Source organism: Dermacentor albipictus, chromosome 5, assembly GCF_038994185.2.
Source record: "Dermacentor albipictus isolate Rhodes 1998 colony chromosome 5, USDA_Dalb.pri_finalv2, whole genome shotgun sequence".
In the NCBI taxonomy this organism is placed as follows: Eukaryota; Metazoa; Arthropoda; class Arachnida; order Ixodida; family Ixodidae; genus Dermacentor; species Dermacentor albipictus.
The window spans coordinates 44,791,766-44,815,696 of record NC_091825.1 but is presented as its reverse complement, the minus strand read 5'-3'; the positions used below and the strand labels follow the sequence as shown (position 1 = coordinate 44,815,696).

The following is a 23,931-nucleotide window of genomic DNA, read 5'->3' as shown; positions in this document are numbered from 1 at the left end:
AAATGTGACTGGTATGCACGGTGCAGCCACTTGGTGGCACAGAGCTCAACCACACACCGTAGCAGTAACGAAGTGTGTTCATCTTTGCTGCTGGTGTAAATTTTTCGCAGAAGCGTAATCGTTAACATGCTGTTTTTGTAAATGCTTAAAATGTTTTACACTTGGTTAGAGCAATATTAACGCTTTGTTTGGCTGGTTAAGCTCTGCGCGAACAGGTGGCTGGATCGTGCAGACCAATCAGGCCACTCACGTACGTATATGCTAAAGTTGCTTCATCGGCTTGAGTTTACGCCTCCACCCATCCGTCGAAAGGCCCTGCCCGCCTGTGGTTACCGGAATACCACACTCATTCGGCGCTGCGACAGAATGCTCGCAACGCACGCTCCTTCGATAGCTCTCGCTGAGGGTCGACTGCCAAGCAACTGGTGGAGAGGTTGGAGAGACTTGTCGCACTCGCTCCTAGAGAACCGGAAATAAACGACACGCCAAGTCATCATGACGCAGAGCCAGTGAAGGCGGAGCTTAGCCCCGATCACTCGGCGAACGTGTTGAGGATGTTGTGCCATTACCACAAGCCCGGATCCCGAATCTGCAAGATGCAGAATCTATCCTGCGAACGCCACAATTCTCCCTTCACAAGTCAAGATGCTGCGCCTTCGTGCGGGAGAAGCCTCGGCGAAGCAGCGTGTTTTGACGTGCCCGCGTGTGCCCGACAGCCCGGCGCCGCACCTCCCTTGCCTGGAGGTCACCGCGCGCGCGAGCTTTGAACCGGGTGGCCAGCGCGGTCGCTGGTTGGACCCCTCGGACGACCGTCGTGTGCTGACTTTGTATTGGGCCGGTTGAGTGACAATGGGCCTCGGGGATTATAAAAGCAGAGACACGCCGCTCGAAAACAGGATCCGCCAACCCACCGGGAGAGAGTGTCGCCCCGACTGGGGTGAGATGTGTCACGCGTTTTCGCCGGACGCCGTCGTGCGAGAACAGTCGCGTTTGTGTGAGCACTCGGCCCCAGTGCCGACCCGTTCATGTCCTGTATGATAACCTGTATATAATGTATAAAGTCCCTTTTGTTATTCTCATCGACGCCAGGCTCGGAGTCTTCGCTACCAACGCTCTGTCACGAAACGGGTGACGAGCGCTACGGGACCACAAAGCCGTAATCGGGGTGCAGCGGTGAAAGTTCGTAACACTGCTGGCACCGGTTGGATGTCGTAACACTGGTGGCACCGGTTGGGTGTCGTAACACTGGATGGGAGCTACGGGATTGACCGGCATCAGCTACCTCGGCGCGGTGAGTGCCTGAAGTTTACCTCAAACACCAGACTTTCTTTGACACAGGGTATAGTAGCTTAAGGAAGGATTTGGTGTTGCATTGTGATAACCTTGTGTGTTTCAAGCCTAGTAAGAGTGTTTTGAAAACCAGGGGATGCTGAGGGGGTAAACAGGGCAGTGTGTGATATACTTGCATATGTCTTACTAGTAGTGTTATAGTAGCGTACGGCAGGTATATTCAAAAAGGGTAAACAGCAGGAGGACAGTGTGAACGATGGAGAAGTACAAGGTGAAGGAACTTCTCGAAATTTGTGAGGAGTTGGGCATTGAGTTGGGCTCAACCAAAAGAAAGAATGCGATCCTTGAGGTCATGAGGACCGGGGACGTAACGGCTGAGGAAGCCGCTGAGGCCTGGGCGGATATCAATGAACGTCGGGAAAGGGAGGAGAAGGAACGTTGCGAGCAGGAAAGGAGAGAACAGCAACGTCGCGAGGAGGAAAAGGAGGAAAGGAGAGAGAGGGAGCGACGTGAGCACGAGCTTAAAATGAAAGAGTTGGAGATCCGAAATAAATCGCCGGCGCCTAGTCTCACTTCTAATGTTCCAAGAATACGCGATCAACTTCCACCCTTTGTCGTCGGAGAGGATATGGCCAAATACCTCGTGAAATTTGAGCACGTGTGTGAACGGAATAGCATTGAGCGATCCCTTTGGGCACAGAATCTGTTAGCGTTGCTTCCTGGGGAGGCATCAGACGTAATAACTTGCTTATCGAAAGAGGCGTTTGAGAGCTACAGTGATGTGAAGGAAGCGCTACTGCGGAAGTACAAATTGTCGCCCGAAGCTTTCCGGCAGAGGTTCCGGTATGCAAAAAAGGGTAAGGAGTCGAATGTTGACTTCGCGTTTCGTCTAAAAGCCGACTTGGTGGAATGGCTGAAGGGCGAAGAGGTTTACGACGACCGCGACAAAATTGTCGAATGCATCGCGTTGGAGCAGTTCTACCGTTGCATTGATGAGGATGTCCGGCTCTGGCTGCAAGATAGGCTAAAGGAAGTTAAGCTAAACAAGGCAGCAGAGTTAGCGGAAGAGTATTACACCCGCCGCAGCTTGCACAGCAAGGCAGTGCGCATAGAAAAAGCAGATAGAAGAGATGGGTTTTACGGGAAGCCCGACGAACGGAAGGAAATCACGCGTCGCGAGTTTCGGGACGACGAGTCCCTTCCCAAAGAAACTGTAAGGGATGGACAGAATGCATCTCAGAATGATGACGATGGTCCGAAACAGCGAAACGAAATGACGCGTTCTTTTGAAAAACGGAGACCGTTAACCTGCTACAATTGCAAAAAGCAAGGGCACATCGCTGCAAGCTGCCCAGAGAGAATTGCTTTTGCAACGATACAGGAAACTCACAAGAACATACGTCTATTGGAGCCCTATGTGCAGGAAATTAAGGTAAACGGCAAGAAGTGCCGAGCACTGCGGGACTCTGCAGCAACTATGGACGTTGTTCACCCGTCTTTCGTCTCCTTGAGTGATTTTACGGGAGAGTGCGTTAGGATATGGCAAGTGGCCGAGAAGGAGAGTGTCTGTTTACCGATCGCAACGGTTATCATTGAAGGAGAGTTTGGAAAACTCAACACCGAAGCCGCTGTGTCAGCCGCCCTCCCGGAGCAATTTTCCTACCTCTTCTCAAATAGCTCGGAGCAGTTGCTGAGGGATCACGGCAAATCATTCTTTGCCGACGTGGCGTACATGGCCCCCACGCGATCCAAAGCGCGCCCGCTGTCGAGGGAACTTGACTTAGCGTCGGTGAGCGAACAGCGGTGCGGCACACGGACCGATCACGGTAACTTGAGTGGCGAGCAGTCACGGGAGAGGCAGAGCTCGGAGGCTGGCCTAGACGAGCGGGTCCTGGAAGTGAGTGGGAGTGACGCGTGCAGTGCTAGCCGCGATATAGACTCGACGCCGCAATTAGGCGACGCGGGCTCCACACTCGCTCCGGTTTCCGCCAGCCGGCAGGAGCAGGCTGCAGTTGAAAGAAAAAGTCTGATTCGCGAACAACAGGAAGATTGTTCACTAGCCGATCTGAGGAAGAGCGTCAAACGGGGAGTGAAAGAAAAGGGGGTTTCATTTGGCAAGGAATCTGGCTTATTGTACCGCCGCTACACGGATAAGCAGGGTCGCAAATATAAGCAGCTTCGGATTCCGCGAAAATATCGCCGGGAAAAATGAATGACCTCATTTGCTTCCTCAGAAGTATGTTTTCGGTCCAAAGCGATTTCAAGGGGACCATTCTATTTGTAATTATTATTGCTGATTAATAATTGTTTCTATTTTGTTGTGTTGATGATTTGAAAACTGATTGTTTAAGCCTTGTGTGCTAGATCGTACACCTGCCTCTTGTTGCAGCGGGAAAAAAAAAAAGGGGGAAAACAATTTAGTTAGGTTGATTTGAATTATGGCCTTGTCTGGTGTTTGACGGGAGACAGAGGGCACTTGTTCGTGTTGGGTGTTGCCTTTTGCCGGTCGGTTTTGCAAGCTGCAGAACGACCAAGCGGGACCAGTGGCGAGAAGCAAGGTCTTAGGAACGACCCGAGCGGAGCTGGTCAAGGTGCCTTGGCGACGACGTGGTGAGCAGAGCTCCTGTCCTGGCGAGTCGGACCTGGGCACGTGGTGTTACCTGGCGTCCCGACACTGGACGTGAACTTGGACGAGCCTGACGAACGTGCGCGCCTGGCATCCGAGCCACGTGGAGGCAGCTCGTCTTCCCGGCGCCTTATCTGAGGGCGGGGATGCTGTTGTGCCATTACCACAAGCCCGGATCCCGAATCTGCAAGATGCAGAATCTATCCTGCGAACGCCACAATTCTCCCTTCACAAGTCAAGATGCTGCGCCTTCGTGCGGGAGAAGCCTCGGCGAAGCAGCGTGTTTTGACGTGCCCGCGTGTGCCCGACAGCCCGGCGCCGCACCTCCCTTGCCTGGAGGTCACCGCGCGCGCGAACTTTGAACCGGGTGGCCAGCGCGGTCGCTGGTTGAACCCCTCGGACGACCGTCGTGTGCTGACTTTGTATTGGGCCGGTTGAGTGACAATGGGCCTCGGGGATTATAAAAGCAGAGACACGCCGCTCGAAAACAGGATCCGCCAACCCACCGGGAGAGAGTGTCGCCCCGACTGGGGTGAGATGTGTCACGCGTTTTCGCCGGACGCCGTCGTGCGAGAACAGTCGCGTTTGTGTGAGCACTCGGCCCCAGTGCCGACCCGTTCATGTCCTGTATGATAACCTGTATATAATGTATAAAGTCCCTTTTGTTATTCTCATCGACGCCAGGCTCGGAGTCTTCGCTACCAACGCTCTGTCACGAAACGGGTGACGAGCGCTACGGGACCACAAAGCCGTAATCGGGGTGCAGCGGTGAAAGTTCGTAACACTGCTGGCACCGGTTGGATGTCGTAACACTGGTGGCACCGGTTGGGTGTCGTAACAAGGAGCAAATACATTGCTATGGAGGAGGGTAATCTGTAATCGTCCGTAGCTCTCTCAATATGAGACGCTGTGCAAAAATGGTGGTGCGAATGATTAACTTTAGCTGTACCCTACGCGCCTGCAAAATTTTTCCGAACCATTTGAAGCGAAGAGCTCCGAGCAAACATTGGACAACTTGGTTACCTTGCATGCACGCACGGAAATCTAAGTACGCGAGCGTTTTTGAAATTCCCGATTGGTGGCGGGGACCACATATCCAACCCACGGCCTCGTTCCACCATAGCCACTAAGCTTCGTACAATGTTTTTTTTTTGCATATTGCCGACAGTGAACTAAGTGCCAGAAAAAAAAGTTTTTTTTTTTTGTTTCCCAGATTTTATCTTAAGATTGAGAGGCATTGCGCTTGCACACAAACGATGTAATATAACTTGGCTGTGATTGGAATTTGTTACATTTAAAGAATAGCATGGATAAAACACTAACAGTAACCCGCAGGTCTTTGTACTATTGTTTTTGGTTGTGTTTCCAGCGTGTTATTTCCTTACGAAAAAAAGCATCCTGGAGGCAAATCATAAAAAAGTGCTGTAACTTCATGCAAGATATAGCTTTATACCTTGACACCCAGACCCTTGTGACAGCAGCTGGAAACACATGCAACGGGCATCTCGGTATCCGTGAGAAAGCGGAAACACCAACTGTCGCGGAACCTCCACAATGGGCATACACGTATCTTTGGCACGATATTTACTTGAGGCCACTCGTTTAGACGCCACATTTCTAGCCGTGCCTAAAAGCTTGACAACTGTGCAAAGTTTAAATGTGCCCTGTAACGTTCAAAGTTAAGAATCCTATGCAGGTAAGTGGTATGGAAGTATCAGTGAACAATTTGGCTTCAATTTCGCTCGAAGGCGAGCCCTGGGACAGCAAACATGCTATTATTGAGCCTGTAAAAGCAACGTGTCAAAGAAAAGAGAGATATATAAAGATATGAAATAGGTCAACCGCTCTGATATTATAAGGTACTGACATAGCATGCAATGCCGGAAAGGGCTACCTTTCATCTCAGTCAGAATTGCATAGTTATTGATTCGTGAGCTTACTCCAGCAATTAAGTCTTGCCTGCACGCTGTCCAACACGGCAAACACACGGCAGTGGGACAAGCTGCGGTACTTGTAGGCTACCTGTACTTGCATTTGTAGGCGACTGTAAACGCTGTACACTTCGAGCAACGTACATTTAAATGTCGCTCCATGAGAGGTTTCTGCCACTTATGTGACCAAGGCCTCGTCCGCACCGCGATCATTAAATTTCTTAGATGTATAGCTGAGCATTAATGCTGATATCACTTGCAGTTCAGAACGATGCATTCCCAACACGGAAAACATTAGGGGCGTGCAAATAGCAATTTTATGACAAAATTAATCGAATTAGAATTGAGGAGCGCCAGAAACGAATCCACTCGAGCATCAAATAATTATCGAATAGGCTTCAAATAAAGGACAACTATTTCCGCGAATAATATAAAACGATGTCCACGTCCTATTTTCACAACGCTAGCGAGTTTTCATGACATGGCGAAACGGGCGCGATAATTTGCGGCAAGCAACAAATGCGCAAGCGCACATAAACGCCTAACTACATAAAACAAATTGGTGATGCCAAGCATTTATTTTACTAGCTTCTCAGATGACACATAGTCACCCGTTATGAAACTTAAGTTTAAAACAGCATTATTGTGGACTCGATCCCCATTTTCCGTGTAATCATGGTTTTTAAAACTGGGCACCGTGGCATGTTTTCCTGGGGCGGTTCCATTCGTCGTGCTTTCCAGCAAGAAAATTTAATCCCGCACGCATGCTCGGCTGCCCTGTGGTGGCGCTGCTCACCGAGGGCTCTGGTACTGTTTGTCGCCTCCCGTTTGAAAGGGCATGCCAAAATATCATCATCATCTGTTAATTCAAATTGGAGGTGTTTGCTTTTCGAAGATATACCATGATGCCTTAGAACACGCAGTCATAAAGCAATGTACACCAAGGAAGAAGCACGGTTTGTGCTCTTGAAAGGTGTATAATTACCAATACCAACAAAACCAGGCAATTGGAAACATACTAAACAACAAAAGAAATACAAAAGCTTTAATATCTACACTACCATATTGCACACCAGTGACGGGATACCTCCCATCCGACAGAAAGCATTTCAACGTTCCTGATACAACATGATCCCACGAAAACAAAACATGATCACGCAGTACGTGTCATTTAAAAAGTAATGAAATAGATGTTCAATTCTTTGCGAGGGATATTAGTGGTGTGAATGCTTTTATTACGAACTTTGTGTTTTATTGTGTTTATTCGTCTGTAAATTATATTCTGTGCAAAAGCGTCGTTTAAAACAAAGATCAGGGTTTCCGAGGTGTACCAGTATTTCATGAAGTTGCAGGCTTGTTACTGATGTAAGAATATTCCTCAACCTCTTTTTTCACGGAAAATAAAATAGCTATAGAATGCGGTACTACTAATATCTATCTACCTTATAACTTGATATTTCTGTGACAAAGCTTTTCTCGTCGATATGTTTGCAATGTGACGGTATTTGTATTATTTTATTCATGTTAGTGATGTGGCCCACCGAACTAAACTACGATATTTTAATTGCGAGGTAAACAGTGCATGATATATTGGCGGCTTGGTTTTTACCGGCATAAGTGTTCAAGAGCCCGCCAGCACCCCATCCAGGGCAGAAAACTTACCCCGAATATTATTAAAGTAAGCATACCCACTTAAGCGACAACAAACATTATCCAACAATGTTATGCTGGTTAACAAGGCCAATATGTTTATCTCAAAAAGTAATTGAGTGTTTCAATTTTTTGTATTCCTTGTTTCGAAAAGACTACCTTTGGCTTTAGTAGGGTTAAATAGCTGAAGCCATCACCATTTCAATCACGTAAACAATCCCTTCGCATGAGCATCGCGCAACATCTGTAGCACCGAGAGTTGCAGTTACGTGAACAGGACATATGAGAGGTGTCCCACCAGGATGCCGATGAGCTCATACAGGCCCCTATAGAGAAAGGAGGGAATAAATGATAGGAAGTGAATACGTCTTCAATTTCAATGAGCACTGTAGCACTTTGTTCATAGCTACACAGATTAACAAGGATACAGGTCAAGGGAGCTCTATTTATTGAGCTATTTTTTAACTACCTATTATGTTCAGGTGGAACGCTTTCATTAGTACTTACACATCAGCGTTCTCCAAGCAGGAAACTACGCAGTCAAAGGCTCCGACAGGCAGTATTCGTAGGTTTTGTGAGAACTACTAGTACGGCCCTGTGATTCCCGCGCTCCGCCTCACCAATTTCATGCAGTGGGGCGAAGGCTGGGGTCATGTGACTGATTCAGTAACAAGAGCCGGCTGTGTATTCCGGAGAAAAGACGGGAGCTCGCCCTTTGTACGCTACTAAACGTTCGGCGAAGTTGCCCTTACGTCGGTGTCTTGCGAAAGGCGATCAAAGGCGGATAACGGTGGCGCCCTTCTCGTTCTCTTCTGCTTGGCTGTCGAAACCATTACCTTTTTAAACGCTGCACAAAGTTGGCGAGACGAAGTACACGCACTATTCAAAGAATGTTCGCGCTGCTAAAATTAGAAGGCTTGGTATTTCCTCTAAGCATATGCTTTCTCTAAGAGATTAGTAAGCCGGAAAAAAAACACAGAACATGCACCTGAGGAAGGTAGCGCTAGTGAAGCCCAAGAAAACGCACTGGTTTTGATACCCTTGAAGGTATGAACGGCCTTTTAGGGTGTCGAAGCAGAGGAACAGTTTAAAAAACCTTCATGGTCTTGCATAACAGTTTGTGACTTGAAGCAAGGATTGGCAAGTGCTGAAGGTTGCATCCTCGACGTTGTGCTTGCATAGCCTCCACGCATGTGAAACTAAATCTGTTCGTTATTAGGCCAGCCAGAACGTGGAATTGCAGACGATATGTTACATTGAATTCTAGATCGAATATCGGAACACAAAGCATGACAGAGTGATAAAAGCGAGTGCTTGAAATCTGCAAACAGCCGCAAATGCCAATGGTTCATGTCATTCATCTGGGAAACGATGCAATGACATTTACCCTTACGTGTTATTTAATATGAATGTATCATTCCTTCTGTCGAAACATTAAATCCCTATTCTTTCATTCCGTACACAAACTAATGCATCCACTACGCGACGGTCACTGCGCAAAATGCAAAACAACGTTAGTAAAACACCCCAACACAAAACTTGTGTTTCAACCATTCTTTACAATGTAGCATAACCACACGCGCAACATTTGCACATCGCGCTGACTTACGCATTTTCTCACACACACCTGCCGACTAGTTCTCTTATGTAAACAAGATACATTTCAGTAAAACTAATAATCATGACAATGCATACCGCACAAACTTTTCCTCTTCGCGGTCAGCCAATATGAGCAACAGTCCTTGCCAATTAACGTTTGAAGGAGTGACAATTTGCCTTGCCCTTCTATGAAACTTGTGTTTCAGAACTGAGCAATGTTTTTGCATTTTGCGTGCGCTGAATATGACTGCAGTGCCAAGGTTTTTTTTTGTGTTGTATTGTTGCTTGTTTATGTTTAAGGTAGGTCGCTGTCTCTGAAAAAGCGTTTTCTGTAGAATTTATTTTGTTTCTGTCTATTTAAGATTTTGTATTTTCATCTAGATTCTAAAAACAAGATTCTGTCTAGTTTCTATCTATTCGAACATGTTTAGCACTAATGCTTGTTTTCATCTTACTCAGTTTAAAAGTTCACACCATTTTTCTAAGCCTTGTGCACGCATATTACGTGGAAACCAAAGAATCAGATAGATGACTCAACTTCTAGCTCTTTGTTAAGGTTTTATGCAAAGGCCACAACTATCCGTTCCGAACCCAAAAATTTGTACTTGCACCAATTCTGCAATAACTGCAGCATTTTTAGCAAAATAATATGTGGTACGCAAGAGCACACAATTATATCCGAATTATTCGCTGCGGACTTGGTTCGACCTCGAAATATACTATTTGCCCGTCCTTACTTCAAAAAGTCCATAATTTCGCCCAATATATCGCTACGCCTAGCTACTGTCATGACGAATTAGGGTTTGGGAGATATAGGGCACTTCGATAGTGTTTTGTGGTCATTGTTCAAGAATTAGTTCAAGCTTTTACTAAATATCAGTGTGACGACTGTTGCTCTGCTTTTTTTTACATCGCACGCGTTTCGTTTCGCCAGTCCTATGCTTGCTTCCTTTTCCTTTGGCACTCGGACTTGTAAGTTAAGCGTGTTCAAGAAAGGCCTGCATTTATTTACTCATGGCAATGTTTTGCGTAAGGAGAAGGTTTCCACGAAAGATTTTCGGGGACTAATAACACCAAAGGAAAGCAGCGCATCAGCCTACAAGGGACACTTAAAAAAATGGCTGTGGCTTAGCTAAGGTTAAGCCCAGGATGCGAAGCATACTAGCCTTTATTTTAGTTGTTGAACCACTATTTAGCCTGGTGAACTGCTGTTGCTTGGCTATATTTGGTTCGGCTAGACGAAGAAACAACTCATGCGTTACTCGGCTTCGCCTTCAAGAGTGGAACGCGACAGCGTTCCCGTCGACCCGCCGAGGGGTGTAAGACAATGGGCTACGGCGCAGCGACTACGCGCCCCGCATTGGACGCGGTGAGCGTCGAGCAACGCAGCGTTCGGCGCGGCAACGAAATGTGCGCCTGAGCAAGCGACGCACGCCTGAGCCTTAGAAACAGCTCGTTTCTAAGGCAACACTGCATTCACTAGAGGCGCTTTTGTACCGCTTTGAAGCATCGTACTCGTGGCTCAGTGGTAGCGTCTCCATCTCACACTCCGGAGACCCTGGTTTGATTCCCACCCAGCCCATCTTGCAAGAGTTGAGCCAAAGCCACCTAGAAACAAGCGCAGCTGCTTATATACCGCCGCGACGCCGTGAGCGACGGCGCGAGTTGGAGCCCCGTTTCTCTTCTGTCATGACGTCACGGTGTCGCGTGGTCAGCCTTGAAGGCGACGCCGCGAGCGACGGCGCGAGTTGGAGCCCCGTTTCTCCTCTGTCGTGACGTCACGGTATCACGTGGTATGGCATGGGGTCAAAGGTCATTGAAGGCGACACCGCCGCGCCTGAGCAGCTGGGTTGAGCTCCAGTAATATGCTTCGCATAAAAAAATGCTGACTCTCCCGTAATCGAGAGTAGATGTAAGCGTGAAATCGCTGCCGGCAAAGCAGATAGGTTGGAGTAATTTCGACGATTTCTCCCAACTATCCCATAACTATCCGCGGCGAACCAGACGCTGCCTGCCTGGTCACACAGCGTGGCGCCATCTCTGGAAGGAGGCAGCGCAAGACCAACGTCGTCGAACTGACGGACTTCTGGCGTTCAGTCAGTGAGCACAGTCAACCAAGTCTCAGCGCCGAAAGAAGACAATCAAGTAGATGGTGCACTGTATCTGCATTTGCAACGTCGCTATTGAAAATGTCCAATAAAACTTCAGCGCACTAGATAGAGGTTACAGCTTGAGGGATATTGTCAACAAACATTAGAAAGAACTCGGAGGTAATATTTTTTTGTAACTTCTTTCGGCAGTACTTAGCGCATGCAATGTGGGGCGCTATAAAGTAAAGCTATTCCAAACTTTTCTATTCCAATTCTGCTATCAGCCCTCCGCGATTGGTGAAAAACATTTTTCGACCACGCCCACTTCACCTGTCTGTCACGCGACGTCGCCAAAAACGGCGATACCTCTCCATCGGATATGATGTGTACACACTGATTATGCATGATTTGACAGAAAAAAGAAAAAAAGTTATTTCTGATTCGACCCCTTTTCGTCATTAGCCCTCGGCTATTGGTAAAAAGTTTTTGGGCTGCACCCACTTCACCTGCCTGTCACGCGACGTCACAAAACCGCACAAACTCACCGCGTCAAAGTGACTTGTACGTGATAAAGATGCATTATGATGCCGAACAAAACTGAACTTTCTTCGGAATATCCGCAGGCTGCCCCGTTCCGAAAGGAATAAAAGATGGCTGCCGCTTATCGCTGAGACGCTGGCTACTCGCACCTGCCGGAGAGCATGGGTGTATTTGCGTGTAATAAAACTTTTTGCTTAGCCGTGTAACGTGTTCGAGCCCTATCGCACCGTTTACCCCCTCATTCTGCCAACTCTTTTTTGCTAAGGGTCAGTTTTCGCGTCATTCTTAAGCTTCCGTTGCATGCCGCCGTGATTTTCGACCAGCCACCACAAGCTAAGTAAGGGAAAGCCGACCAATCGCAGACTCCGGCACCACCCTCTTTATCAGGTTATCGATTTTCAGTGCACTGGCTCTGCCACAATGAATCCCTCTCCATTTGAGCCTTCTCCTCGCCTCTTGTCAGCCAATTAGATATGACAAGCCGCTCAATGTAGGCAATGTTATTCGTTTTTCAAGCAAACAAAAGTGACCTCCTATGAACGAGGAGAGCGTTTGATTGGTCTGTTCGGACAACCCTACGGGTGAACGCCCGGTGCTTGCGTCGGTGGTTACGCAAACTTGACGTCAGGAGATTGGAATAGAAACATATTGGAATAGTTTTACGTTATAGGGCCCGTGGTCGTGTACGAAGGGTTCGGAGCCAGAGACCACATTATCTTAGGTTTTCACTGGTTGCCTGGAAGATCTCGTTTTGTTCCCGCAACGATGCCCGGATGTTCTCGTCTGAATGCCCGGATAACGGCTCTGGGATTTGACACAAGGTCGTTTAAAGGTCGCCGGCAAAGGAAGATAAAAACATTTCATCCTCTAAATCAAGACATGTTATAGCTCATGCAAAAGGAGACCACGTCGCTTCCAATGGAAGCCCAAGCTGACGAATTCTTAGCCAATCGAATTCTTTACAATTCACGGCATGACGAATTCTTCGCATATTGTACCTGGCTTTGGTGCACGGACGCTGAATACCTGTCGATGCGTGAGCATCAATATTTGTTAAATACTGCAGTAACAAGCAGGAGAAGGAGTGGCCGGGCGATCACAGGAAACTTTGTTCAATGTTTGCCATGGGCGCACACCTTTTTTGAGAAAAATGAGAACTTTATTAGTGCTGATTTGCCTTTCGATGCAGCAAATCAGAAGAAAGCAGCAAACTTGTAGCAATCATTAAGCAGCATATTTAGGTTTTCAATCGCAATAATTTTTCCAGAGCATTTGGTGTTGATGAGTTTGCCTTTTTGAGAATCTTGTCTCAATAAACATGTTTGAAACAAACACCCCTCCAGTTTATGGTACCTTGCACTTTCAAAAAGCATGTTACAAGTATTCTTTTTCGTAAGCATTTCTCACAATCTTGCGCCATGCCATCTTTCCACACCTTTATAATTTTTTTATAGCAGAATTTACTCGTCATGAAGTTTTATGCAATGTCAGCAATATTATAAAGCTAATCCAAACTTGCAGGTATAAAACGTTGGCTTCAAAACTGCGTTCTCATTTTTGTCAGAACTTCATTTGCGATATTTTCCTAATACGTGAAAACTAATAACAATTTTTGTATTGTACATTTATGCATGAAGTTTTGTGTACTGCTTCTCTATACAAAAACCTGTGCAATAAACCGGCCACGGCGGCCGCATTTCGATGGGGGCGAAATGCGAAAACACCCGTGTGCTTAGATTTAGGTGCACGTTAAAGAACCCCAGGTGGTCAAAATTTCCGGAGTCCTCCACTACGGCGTGCCTCATAATCAGAAAGTGGTTTTTGCACGTAAAACCCCAAATATTATTATTACTGTGCAATAAACCGGCATAATCTGAAACGTGTGGTAGAGTTAGACGATATGGCCAGTTGTACAGAGTAATTTTTGAACGAAATATTTTTTATTTGTTTTTTTATAGAGAACGCGCTTCGGACAAAATATTTGGGAATAATGGTGGTTTATTGCACAACCCGATGATATCGCCACATACCTACCTGGTAAACCGTCTTTTTTCTGCACCTTTCAGTATAGAGCAATGACTCCTGGCGTGGCGGCCATAGTTTAGCAGACTTTCGAGAAAAACATGGTTTTGCTAGTTTCATAGTCAAAACATTTTGAAACTACCACGTTAACTGTAAAGGAGGAACTAAAATTGTCATTCTTAGACAGAAATTCTGAAACGTTTTTGGACAGGTAGTGACATGTAAGAGAATATACATTTATTATATCTGCTTTGATACACCACGATAAATGATGACATTCAAACGTTTAAATGGTCCTAAAATACACTATTACATATCGTCAGATCTTTGGGGAAATGAAAAGAACGTGGTTATATTGATAGAATCGAACAGTTTACTTATGGTTAAATTAGGCATTACGTTCGTTTACAGGAACAGAGTAACGAAAAACTCGATCCTGCAACCCTCTAATTTGAAACGTCGCTCTAGCTTTGGAGCACCACCATGTCTTAACAGATTTATATAGTTAATAAGTTGGGTGAGACAGGTATATCCACGCGTTTCAGGTAACATCGGACAAGAATCAGCCCAGCCCCTCAATGTTGCTTTGCATTTTCTAGCGATGCCATGGATGGGCCTAGTTTTGTCTCAGTGCTTGGTCATCCTTTTGGTACATGGCAGCATAAAATAAGTGAGACAGCGCAACAAAATAAATTTAATAAATGCATAAAACATTTCTATGCCTACCCAGAGAGAAAATTGTCCATCCCGTAAGACAACTAATGGCTCATACCACCTTACGCAATGGCTCATACACCCGTAAGCAAGCAAAAAAAAAGCAATTGATCATAGGCGCGTGAGGCAGATGCTACAAGCGCTCAGCAAAGTGAAGCGACCAGTGCATACATTTATTGAGATCACCCATACAACAGACAGAACAACATACGTTTCAATAAAGAACAAGATCAAAACAAGCATCCCAACCATCAATAAAGGATTGCACATACCGCTCAGAAAATGTAGCGGTGGTTTTGCAACAGCTTCGCTAAATTAACCCTAATTCGCTTTAATTAGCACCAAAGGTCGTGAGCTTGACTCCCACCAATAGTCGAGGGTACGAGTGCCTTATTAACTCTTAAATAAATGTGGCTAAAGAACTTTACCTTAATTAAAACAAATATACGTGCGTTCAAGTGGCATATTGAACTTCATCTTACTTACACCTTCCTTATCACGTTAGCTATCAAACACAATAAGGGAACGATCGATGAGGATTGATAAGGGCTTATACTGGTCGTATCAAGTTCCGTAACATTGATAATGACACTGGGCTGTGCGAAGATGAGCAAGTGGCACAATGCTTACGCGTACTTAGACAAATACCAGAGAAGTTTCCGCGTGAATTTTGGTTTCTGAAGAGGGAAAATATGTTGGCAACTGGGGTCCTTTGAAATTATTTGACCAGTTTCGGTGAGAATCGAGGTGATTAGCGTGGCACAAAAGGGGATAAGTCAATATGTATAAGTGGAACATACGTTGGGCTTAAACATGCATTCTGTATTTCTGCTTGGCGTTTACACATCTTTTACACGCGTATTAAGCTATAAAAATATTTTTACGTCTGCAAATGGCGCTTCTGTACAGGCAACGATTGAAACGGCACAAACCATGTGCTGGTGCTATCGTGCTGACTTACTGCTTTTTGCACCATATCGGCACGCAAATACGATCATTACTAAAGGTCAACCCATTATCAAAATGTTCCCCGACGTTTCTCTCGTTATCGCCGTAGAATCGAGCACTCTCAACAACAAGAGTTCTACTGCATTAAAGAACATAAGCGCCATAAAAAACGGTTAGCCTCTTCAAATGATGGACACAGACAGAAAGACACATATGGGCGATGCGCTTCGTCTGTCTTCATCGTTACCGTGCACAAATACACTCTATAACGCGAGCCTGCGAACCATGTGATCACGTGCTAAACTCCCTCTCCGCGCCATCCACTGGTACGACGCCGGCCGTCGAGAACAGCGTTAGACCAGAAATTCGTCCTCTCTATGTTCGCCAGCGTGTCCAGTAAAGTGTGACGCTTTTAATGCGTAAGCATTCTCTCGTCAGTACCCCAGCAAAATTTGTCCGTAACGCGAAAAGTCTCACGCATTTTATCTGCAAAATGAAGGCATAATTACCCAAGTTGAGGCATTTAATCGTTATAATGGTGTAAATAGATCATTGGTAGCTTTTTAATTGATAAAGAAAGAATGGAAATGGAAAAAATAGGAAAGAGAGAAGCGTTCTCCTAATGCCCCTTTGAAAGGTTACTTTTCCTGAAAGCTTGCTCTCTCGCATTACCGGGATGCGTGCAAAGAAGCCTGCTTTGAAACGGTGGAGTACGAAAAAAATGAGTAGCTGATTGGTAGATGTCGTAATACTGTTACAGTAGATGATCGGTAGCCTTTAAAAAACAAAAAATTGGTCAGGTCACCACGCCCAGGTCGTAATAAAAAAGGAAATATAATAAAATTAATACATTTAGGAAAAAATAAATTTTGCAGAACGCAGCAATCAAAGTAGATTGTAATCATATGATTGTACGGAACAGAATTGTAATTGAAGCGTTATTATGCGGTCCAAGTAGGATAGGCATGACAAGCAACAAAATGCTGCAGGAATTCTTAGAATTGTCTACTAATGCGTAAGCATTCTTTGGTACCGGAAGAGCAATGGGTAGACGTGCATAAGCTAGGAAAACAAGTAAGCGAAAGCGAAGTAACAGCCGAGCGAAACAATGCTCACGCATCAGTATACAATTCTCAGAATTTCTGTAGGATTTTTCTCCTTCATTGTTCTCACGCAAAGCACCCATCCCAGAGGCACGCACTGTTGTCAAAACAGTGGCACGCGGCTGATGCCAGTTGTGATCATGCTGCAATAGAGAGCGAAATGCGTTGCCATGACCGCCGAAAAGCGCGTTGTACAAGAAATCAACAAATAAAAAAAAACCCGGGCCAAGCAAGAAAATTGACACGTTGGCGAACAACAAGAGTACACATCCCTGGCCCCAGGCTGCACTCGGCGGTATTTGACGTTTCGGAAATGTCACGGAGATGACGTTTGGCAGGCACTCGAGAGGTCCGTAAGTCTTTTATGTCGACTGTACATTTGTCTGCACTCCTCCGTGAAGCCGTCAGGATATGCTCGCTGTGCAACTTCACACGTTCAGACCCTAGAGCTACAGGGAGGTTTCATCAGAAAGAGGAACGACATGGGTGGATAACTTACCCGCCACTGATCATCAAGTTAAGCACAAACAAGACCCAAGGAATGTAGATGGCCTGCAATACAGTCAAAGGAGAAGTCATGTGTTAATCAGATATCCCGATGTAAACATATTGGGTATCATTTTTGTGCTGTTTTTATTGTTTGGTGCACAAACTTAGGCAAAAGAACGCAACAAAATAGACACACATAAGAAATTTAGGAAATAGCAACACCTGAATCCGAGGTTAAGTTTGTCCTGACAAATGTACAAGTAGTGGTATATTATTTCTGTTTCGTTTTCTTTTTCTGTTAGGTGCAATACCAGTGGCACTAGTGTTTCCTGTGGTCAAGTAAGGTGATGACTACTATTGTCTGCAACAATAGTAGTCATCACATGGCCCAGGTTTCTGGCAATGGTCTTCAGTCTACACCAACACGCTGTGTGTCATCACTGTGCAAGCCACACTAAGAAAAGTTTTTGCACTTATCAAGATGGAAGCAGTGAACATTGAAATCCTAATTTATTATGTTTAAAGCTCCAGCGTTTCTTAGCGTGTTACTAAGTTTGCGCCACGCGACACCGCGTGCACTTCCACCAGAAACGGAGACAACATGGGTACTATGGAATAAGAAGAAATGACGTCGATAAAATGACACAACAGTATGACGACGGCGGCAGTTATGATTGAATGACGACCGCTAGTAATGACGATGCATGAGGCGGCGTGCTGTTCTCATGCCATTGTCCCCATGGTTTCGTCATTCCATCGACGTCATTTGTTCTTCACTCTGTCATGATCATTCTGTCGTCATCCACGTATGGCTATGACACCGCTGTCATACCATCGTCGTCATTTTGTCATCATTTTACGGTCATCGCCATGCATTCGTTGCCGTACCGTTGTTGTAATGCCATCGTGGTCATTCCGTCCCCGTCATTCCAGCTTCGTCATCCGATTCTCCAAACGCTATCGTCGTCACACTATCTCGCACCATTGTCGACATACATCCGTCGTCACGCCATCGACGTGATACACTCGTCTTCATCCCATTGCCCTCATGCCGTTGTCGTCACGCTGTCGTCGTTGTCCCATCGTCATCACTAAAGAATGATCATTGCATCGCTGTCATGGGAAAGGCCATGCTTTTCAGGTCAAACCGCCATCGCCATGCCGTTGTGTTCATGCCGTCACAGTCGTTTCAGTGCCATCATTCCAGCTTTGTCACAGGATTGTCGTCATACCTTCGGCTCCACGCCATCGTCATCCTACTCTAGTTGTCACGTTTTGGGATTAAACAGGTACGGTTTATTACAGCAAATATGTCTACCTCTACCGTCCAAGGAAATATTAGTGTCGTTGTTGGCCTCAGTGGCTATGGTGTTGGGTTGCTGAGCACGAGGTCGCGGCATCAGATGCTGGCAACGGCGGCCGCATTTCGATGGGGGCGAAATGCGAAAACACCCGTGGACTTAGATTTAAGTGCGCGGTAAACAACCCCAGGTGGTCGGAATTTCTGGAGTCCTCCACTACGGCGTGTCTCATATTCAGAAAGTGGTTTTGGCACGTAAAACCCCATAATTCAAATTCGTTATTTGCGTGGTAAACAAAAGAACTCTCCATAGGTGGGCCGATCCCGAAGATAGTGCAATTGCAAGATAGTGCGAAGATAGTGCCGACCCACAGCAGAGGTGAAGCAGACGTTAAGTACTCCCCATACGTGCGCCGATCCCGAAGATAGCGCAATACCGGCCCGACCCACGGCGGAGGTGAAGCAGGCGTTAAGCACTCCCCATATGTGGGCCGATACAGAAGATACAGCAATACCGGCCCGACCTGCGGTGGAGGTTAAACAAGCGTTAAGCACTCCCCATAAGTGGGCCGACACCGAAGATAGTGCAATGCCGGGCCGACCTGCAGCGGAGGTGAAGCAGGCGTTAAGCGCTCCCCATAAGTGGGCCGATCCCGAAGATAGTGCAATGCCGGGCCAATACGCCGTGGCGGTGCAGTTCGCCATTAATGGGGCCACATACACAGCTTCGCTGGTCATCCTTCTTCACCGAGTGGACGGGCACTAAATTTTTTAGTTTCTACTTTAGCTTGTTGGATCTAAACCGTAATCATTTAAACGATGTAGCTGAGAAATTAAGTGAATTTATTTTCACGCAGTGCGTTGGCTAATGTTTGTGGGGAATGTCAAGCTGGCGATGTCTTCTTTGGTGGCCATGATGTCTTCATTCCCATTCAGCTGGTCCATCGCCTGCCTCTTCTTTCGTTTCGCTGCGTTCTTCCACTCTCTTCGTCTGCGGTGTGCTGACATGGACGGCCGCGTTTTACTACTGCAAAGGTTGCGGCCGCCGACGATAGCTTCAGGCTGCATATTCGTGCGTGCTGCCCGAGCCAGCAAGCAGCAGCAGCCTTTGGTGTCTACGCTGCGTGCAACTGAAATCCTGCGGGACCAGAGACCGAGAAAACAGCAGTGGCCACCAAGGCCGACAGGCGCCCACAGCAGCTAACCACAGTGGAGGTGAGAGAGAGAGAGAGACCGCGCGCCGGCTTCCCAGAGCGAGAGCAACGCGGCGTTGCCTTCTCCCCAAAAAAAAAAAAAAAAAAAGCTGGCGCGCCAGCCGGCCAGCCTGGCAGCTTCTGTTCCCTTTCGCCCGCTCTGCTTTGTCAAGGCGTGCTTGTGACGTGTGTGCTCGTGGCGTGCCATCGCATCCAATGGAAATTAAGGTGCCATGTCGCTTACAGGCGCCGGCTTTCTCGCTCAATGGGCCATTTGATGCTTTCGCATCAAGAAAGAAGTGCTTCTTGGCAATCAGTCAAGAGGAACATCTGTCGCGAATGCCGCAGCGGTCTTGCTGAAGGCAGACGCTTGGAAAAGTATTCTGTGACAAAAGGGAGGCTGTCCCAACTCAGAAATTCCGAATTTTCAGATGGTTTCCCTCCTAAACGTCGTGAGACCATGTCTTTTCAGACTAGGCTGTGTTCCTCATGAACGACACCGAGACTCCAAACAGTGATTTAATTTTCCCGCGAAGCGATGCTACTCCATCAGCTGTGAGTTCCGAGCGCGCGCATCAGAGCTCAGACCATGCCGAGTGCCACGGGCAGTAGTCCGCCTAACAGCTGGTGGGAGACGCCCGATGCTTAACTTAGAAAGCATGATAATGTTTACTTTTGACAATCTGACAAGAATTGTAATATGTCTCATGTCATGGTCTATGGCTGACCAATTCTCCAAGACACTGCAGCAGACAACGTGTCAAAAATTTATTCACCAATGCCTGAAAAGCCGGAAGAGGTAACTGGGAAATCCTCCCGAACACATTTATTACCGAAGAAGCTTGATTTACTTGCTTGTTTGCAAAGTTACAGGACGTTAAATTACTGATTGCTTACAGCAACTCTCATCTGACATCATTGCCCTGGTAAACTGAGAGAACATAGAATTGTCACTTGATCATCTAATGCTGAAAATGCAACGCAGCAGAACCAATTGCACATTTTTGTGCACTTCAGCTCATGTGCAGTATGTTCCATTTGTCTTTGGACAGGCAACTACACAGAAGATCGTCGCAATTCTTGTACTCATGCAATACTGCAGCATGTGCAGAGCTTTTTCCTTATGAGAAGTTCGACCATACCAATGCTTTCTGAGATGCTTTGCTACTACGAGCATACAGCGGCACGCCGGAAAGTTAAGCTTACAATTATTATTTTCCTTTTTTCAATGCACGGTTCTCCCTGCTGTGGACATCGGAGGAAATGCCGCGCATCACCCCGGTGCCGGTGCCCACCCACCCTATGAGGGGCGACTCGGCAGGTAGAATGGTCGACTAGGTAAAAAGATTTAATCGCGCACGAAAATATTATAGGACAACTTCAAGTAAGCATTGAAACAAATCGCAGTTCTCTAGTGTGCTCTCGACAAAAAATCGAATGGAAATTTGGCCTGTCGGAGGTTCCATCGCACTGCAGATGAAGCGACTCTCCATTGGCGCAACGCCACGATCTTCGCAATGCCGTAAACAGGAGATATCAGAGTTTCAGACAGCTATGGTGCTGCATTTTGGTGTGTTAATTTGAAAGCAAAAGAAAGCAAGCAAAGATAGGAAAAAACTGGCATCGCGATTCAATGCTGCTGCCACGTGTGGAACGAAGCACTCTTATTAGCTCACGCTGATTTCAATCGCTGGCATGTGTGTCGTGTCCATTTTTGTCAGCGGCAATTTATGCAATTATTTAGCCTCGCGCCGTTTGGCGATAGCGGTGGGCCGCGTCCCTGCCTCTCGTTTCCTTTGATGATGCGTCCAAAATGTACGCTCAATGTACCGTTCAAATTGGTGGAATAGTCGCATCGAAAAGTCAAGGAAAAGACTATTGCGTGTGCACTCTCTTCTATACAAAGTAGTGTGCGTGTGTTTTTTTTCTCTCTCTCTCTTTTGTTAACACGTTCAAAATTCAAGAATGTTGCATTTAACATACAAGGCGGCAGAATGGTCATGTAATAAAAGACGAAAAAGGAAATGAGAGGAGGAGTGGTTATTCGCGTCTGTACCCCGCTTCTCCTTTGGTGAGATGTGCACCCGTCAAAAATTTCACTCTGGGTATGCCAAAGTGGACGACCCCTACATGGGCAAGCTTTCCTTTCAACTGTAAAGTCATTGCGTGCTTGCGCCCCAGTCCCTGTAATATTACTGATATGGAATACTAGATAGGGACCTTACAACAATTTATACTGGCAGAGCATTTCCTGAAAAGCTCAATTTCCATACCTTTAGGGATATAGACGGGAGCCTGCAGCACCTGTAGGTGGCAGCCTGCTTTTGTAGGCGCTGTGGGGAATGGCGGAGCGAATGGCCATGATAGTGATCGGCCTGTTCTTATTGGACGCGTGCTGCCAATGTTCCCTCGTCTTGGCATTTTCATCAGTTGCTTTCTTCAAAACCCGCACCCGCGCCTAAGCTGTACAGTCAAATGATGACGGGGATCGAGAAAAAGTGCGCTTGCTCTATACGAAAGTACGAGAGTAAAAAATTCCGGTGTTGTAGCAAGTGATGCCGAACACTTCCTCTATTATCAGCTTCATGACCTGCGTTGCCAACGATATAAGTATTATCATCCTCATCAGCCTGTTTTATGTTCCCTGCAGGAAGAAGGCAACATGCGATCTCCCATTACCCCGGTACTGCGCCAACCGATTCCAACTAGCGCCCTCGAATTTCCTAATTTCATCGCTCCACCTAGTCTTCTGTCGTCCTCAATTGCGTTTCCCTTCTCTTGGTACCCATTCTGTAACCCTAATAGTCCGACGGTTATCTAACCGCTGCATTACATGACTTGCCCAGCTCCATCTTTTTCTCTTGATGTCAATTAGAATATCGTCTATACACGTTGCTCTCTGATCGAAACCACTCTTTCTGTCTCCTAACGTTATGCCTAGCAATCTTCGTTCCATCGCTCTCTGCGCGGTTCGTAACTTGTTCTCAAGCTTCTCTGTCAGTCTCCAAGTCTCAGCCCCATATGTCAGCACTGCTAAAATGCACTGATTGTACACCTTCCTTTTCAATGATAACAGTAAGCTCCCAGTCAGGAGCTAACAATGTCTGCCGCATGCGATCCAACCAATTTTTATTCGTCTGTGAATTTCCTTCTCATGGTCAGGGTTCCCTGTGATTAGTTGACCTAAGTAAACGTACTCCTTCACGGACTCTAGAGGCCGACTGGCTATCCTGAACTCGTGTTCCTTAGCCCGGCTATTTATCATTATCTTTGTCTTCTGCATATCAATATTCAACCCCACTCTTACACTGTCTCTGTTAAGGCCATCAATCATTTCTTGTAACTCGTCTGCATTGTTGCTGAATAGAACAATGTCATCGGAAAACCGAAGGTTGCTGAGAGATTCGCCGTCGATCTTTACTCCTAAGCCTTCGCAGTTTAATAGCTTGAATACTTCGTCCAAGCACGCAGTGAATAGCATTGGAGAGATTGTGTCTCCCTGTCTCACCCCTTTCTTTGTAGGTATCTTCCTGCTTTTCTTGTGTAGAATTAAGGTAGCTGTAGAACCTTTGTAGATATTCCCCAAGGTATTTACGTAAGCGTTCTGTACTCCTTGATTACGTAATGCAGCTATGACTGTTGCATCTCTGCTGAATCAAATGCCTTTTCGTAATCTATGAAAGCCATATAGAGATGCTTATTAAACTCTGCGGATTTCTCGGTAACCTGATTAATTACATGGATGTGATTCCTTGCAGAATATCCCTTCCTGAAGCCAGCTTGTTCCTTTGGTTGACTAAAGTCCAGTATTGCCCTCATTCTGTTAGATAATATTCTGGTAAATATTTTATATATTACTGGGAGTAAGCTAACTGGCCTATATTTTTTCAATTCTTTAAGGTATCCCTTTTTGTGGATTAGCATAATGTTTGCATTCCTCAAGTTTTCTGGGACCCTTGCAGTCGATAGACACTTCGTATAAGAAGCCGCCAGTTTTCCAAGCATTATGTCTCCTATTTATAAGCATAATATCGCTGATTTCTTCGCGGTTTCGCGTACATAGGCACTTGAAAAGCAGTTTCAGCTTTGCAAAGCAAATAATTTCGTTTTTTGCCTACTTTGAAATGTAATGTGATTCTACGCACTCACCCTGAATTGAGTGCCAAACCAGAAGTTGACGATGACGTTTTCGTGGAGCTGACACCAGACGTAGAGGACACTCAGCACCATGGGGTCCATGAGGAGCTGTCGAGCAGCGACGGTGAGACAATTTGAGAACAAAAGCTCTGGGCGTCTGGCTGTCCAAGTGATATGGTGCAAACACATTTGAAGTTCTCTTGACTCCCACCCATTTGTGATTACTGGAAACTTGTGAAACAGGAAGCCAACATTAATCGGTAGTTGGCCTTAAACTTTGGTATGTCCTGTACCTGAAT

At 46.3% G+C, this 23,931-nt stretch overlaps 1 protein-coding gene across 1 annotated transcript in view; it reads right to left on the bottom strand.

Moving 5' to 3' along the window:
* Positions 1-7,612: 7,612 nt before the first annotated feature.
* Positions 7,613-23,931, bottom strand: part of LOC135900491 (derlin-1-like) — a 59,928-nt gene continuing 43,609 nt past the window's right edge. The window contains exons 5-7 of the mRNA XM_065429974.1: positions 23,645-23,740; positions 17,013-17,065; positions 7,613-7,823 (exon numbers count right to left, since the gene is read on the bottom strand). Of these exons, the coding sequence (XP_065286046.1) occupies positions 7,763-7,823; positions 17,013-17,065; positions 23,645-23,740 (210 nt within the window). The 3' untranslated portion in view covers positions 7,613-7,762. The remainder of the gene's footprint in view (positions 7,824-17,012; positions 17,066-23,644; positions 23,741-23,931) is intronic.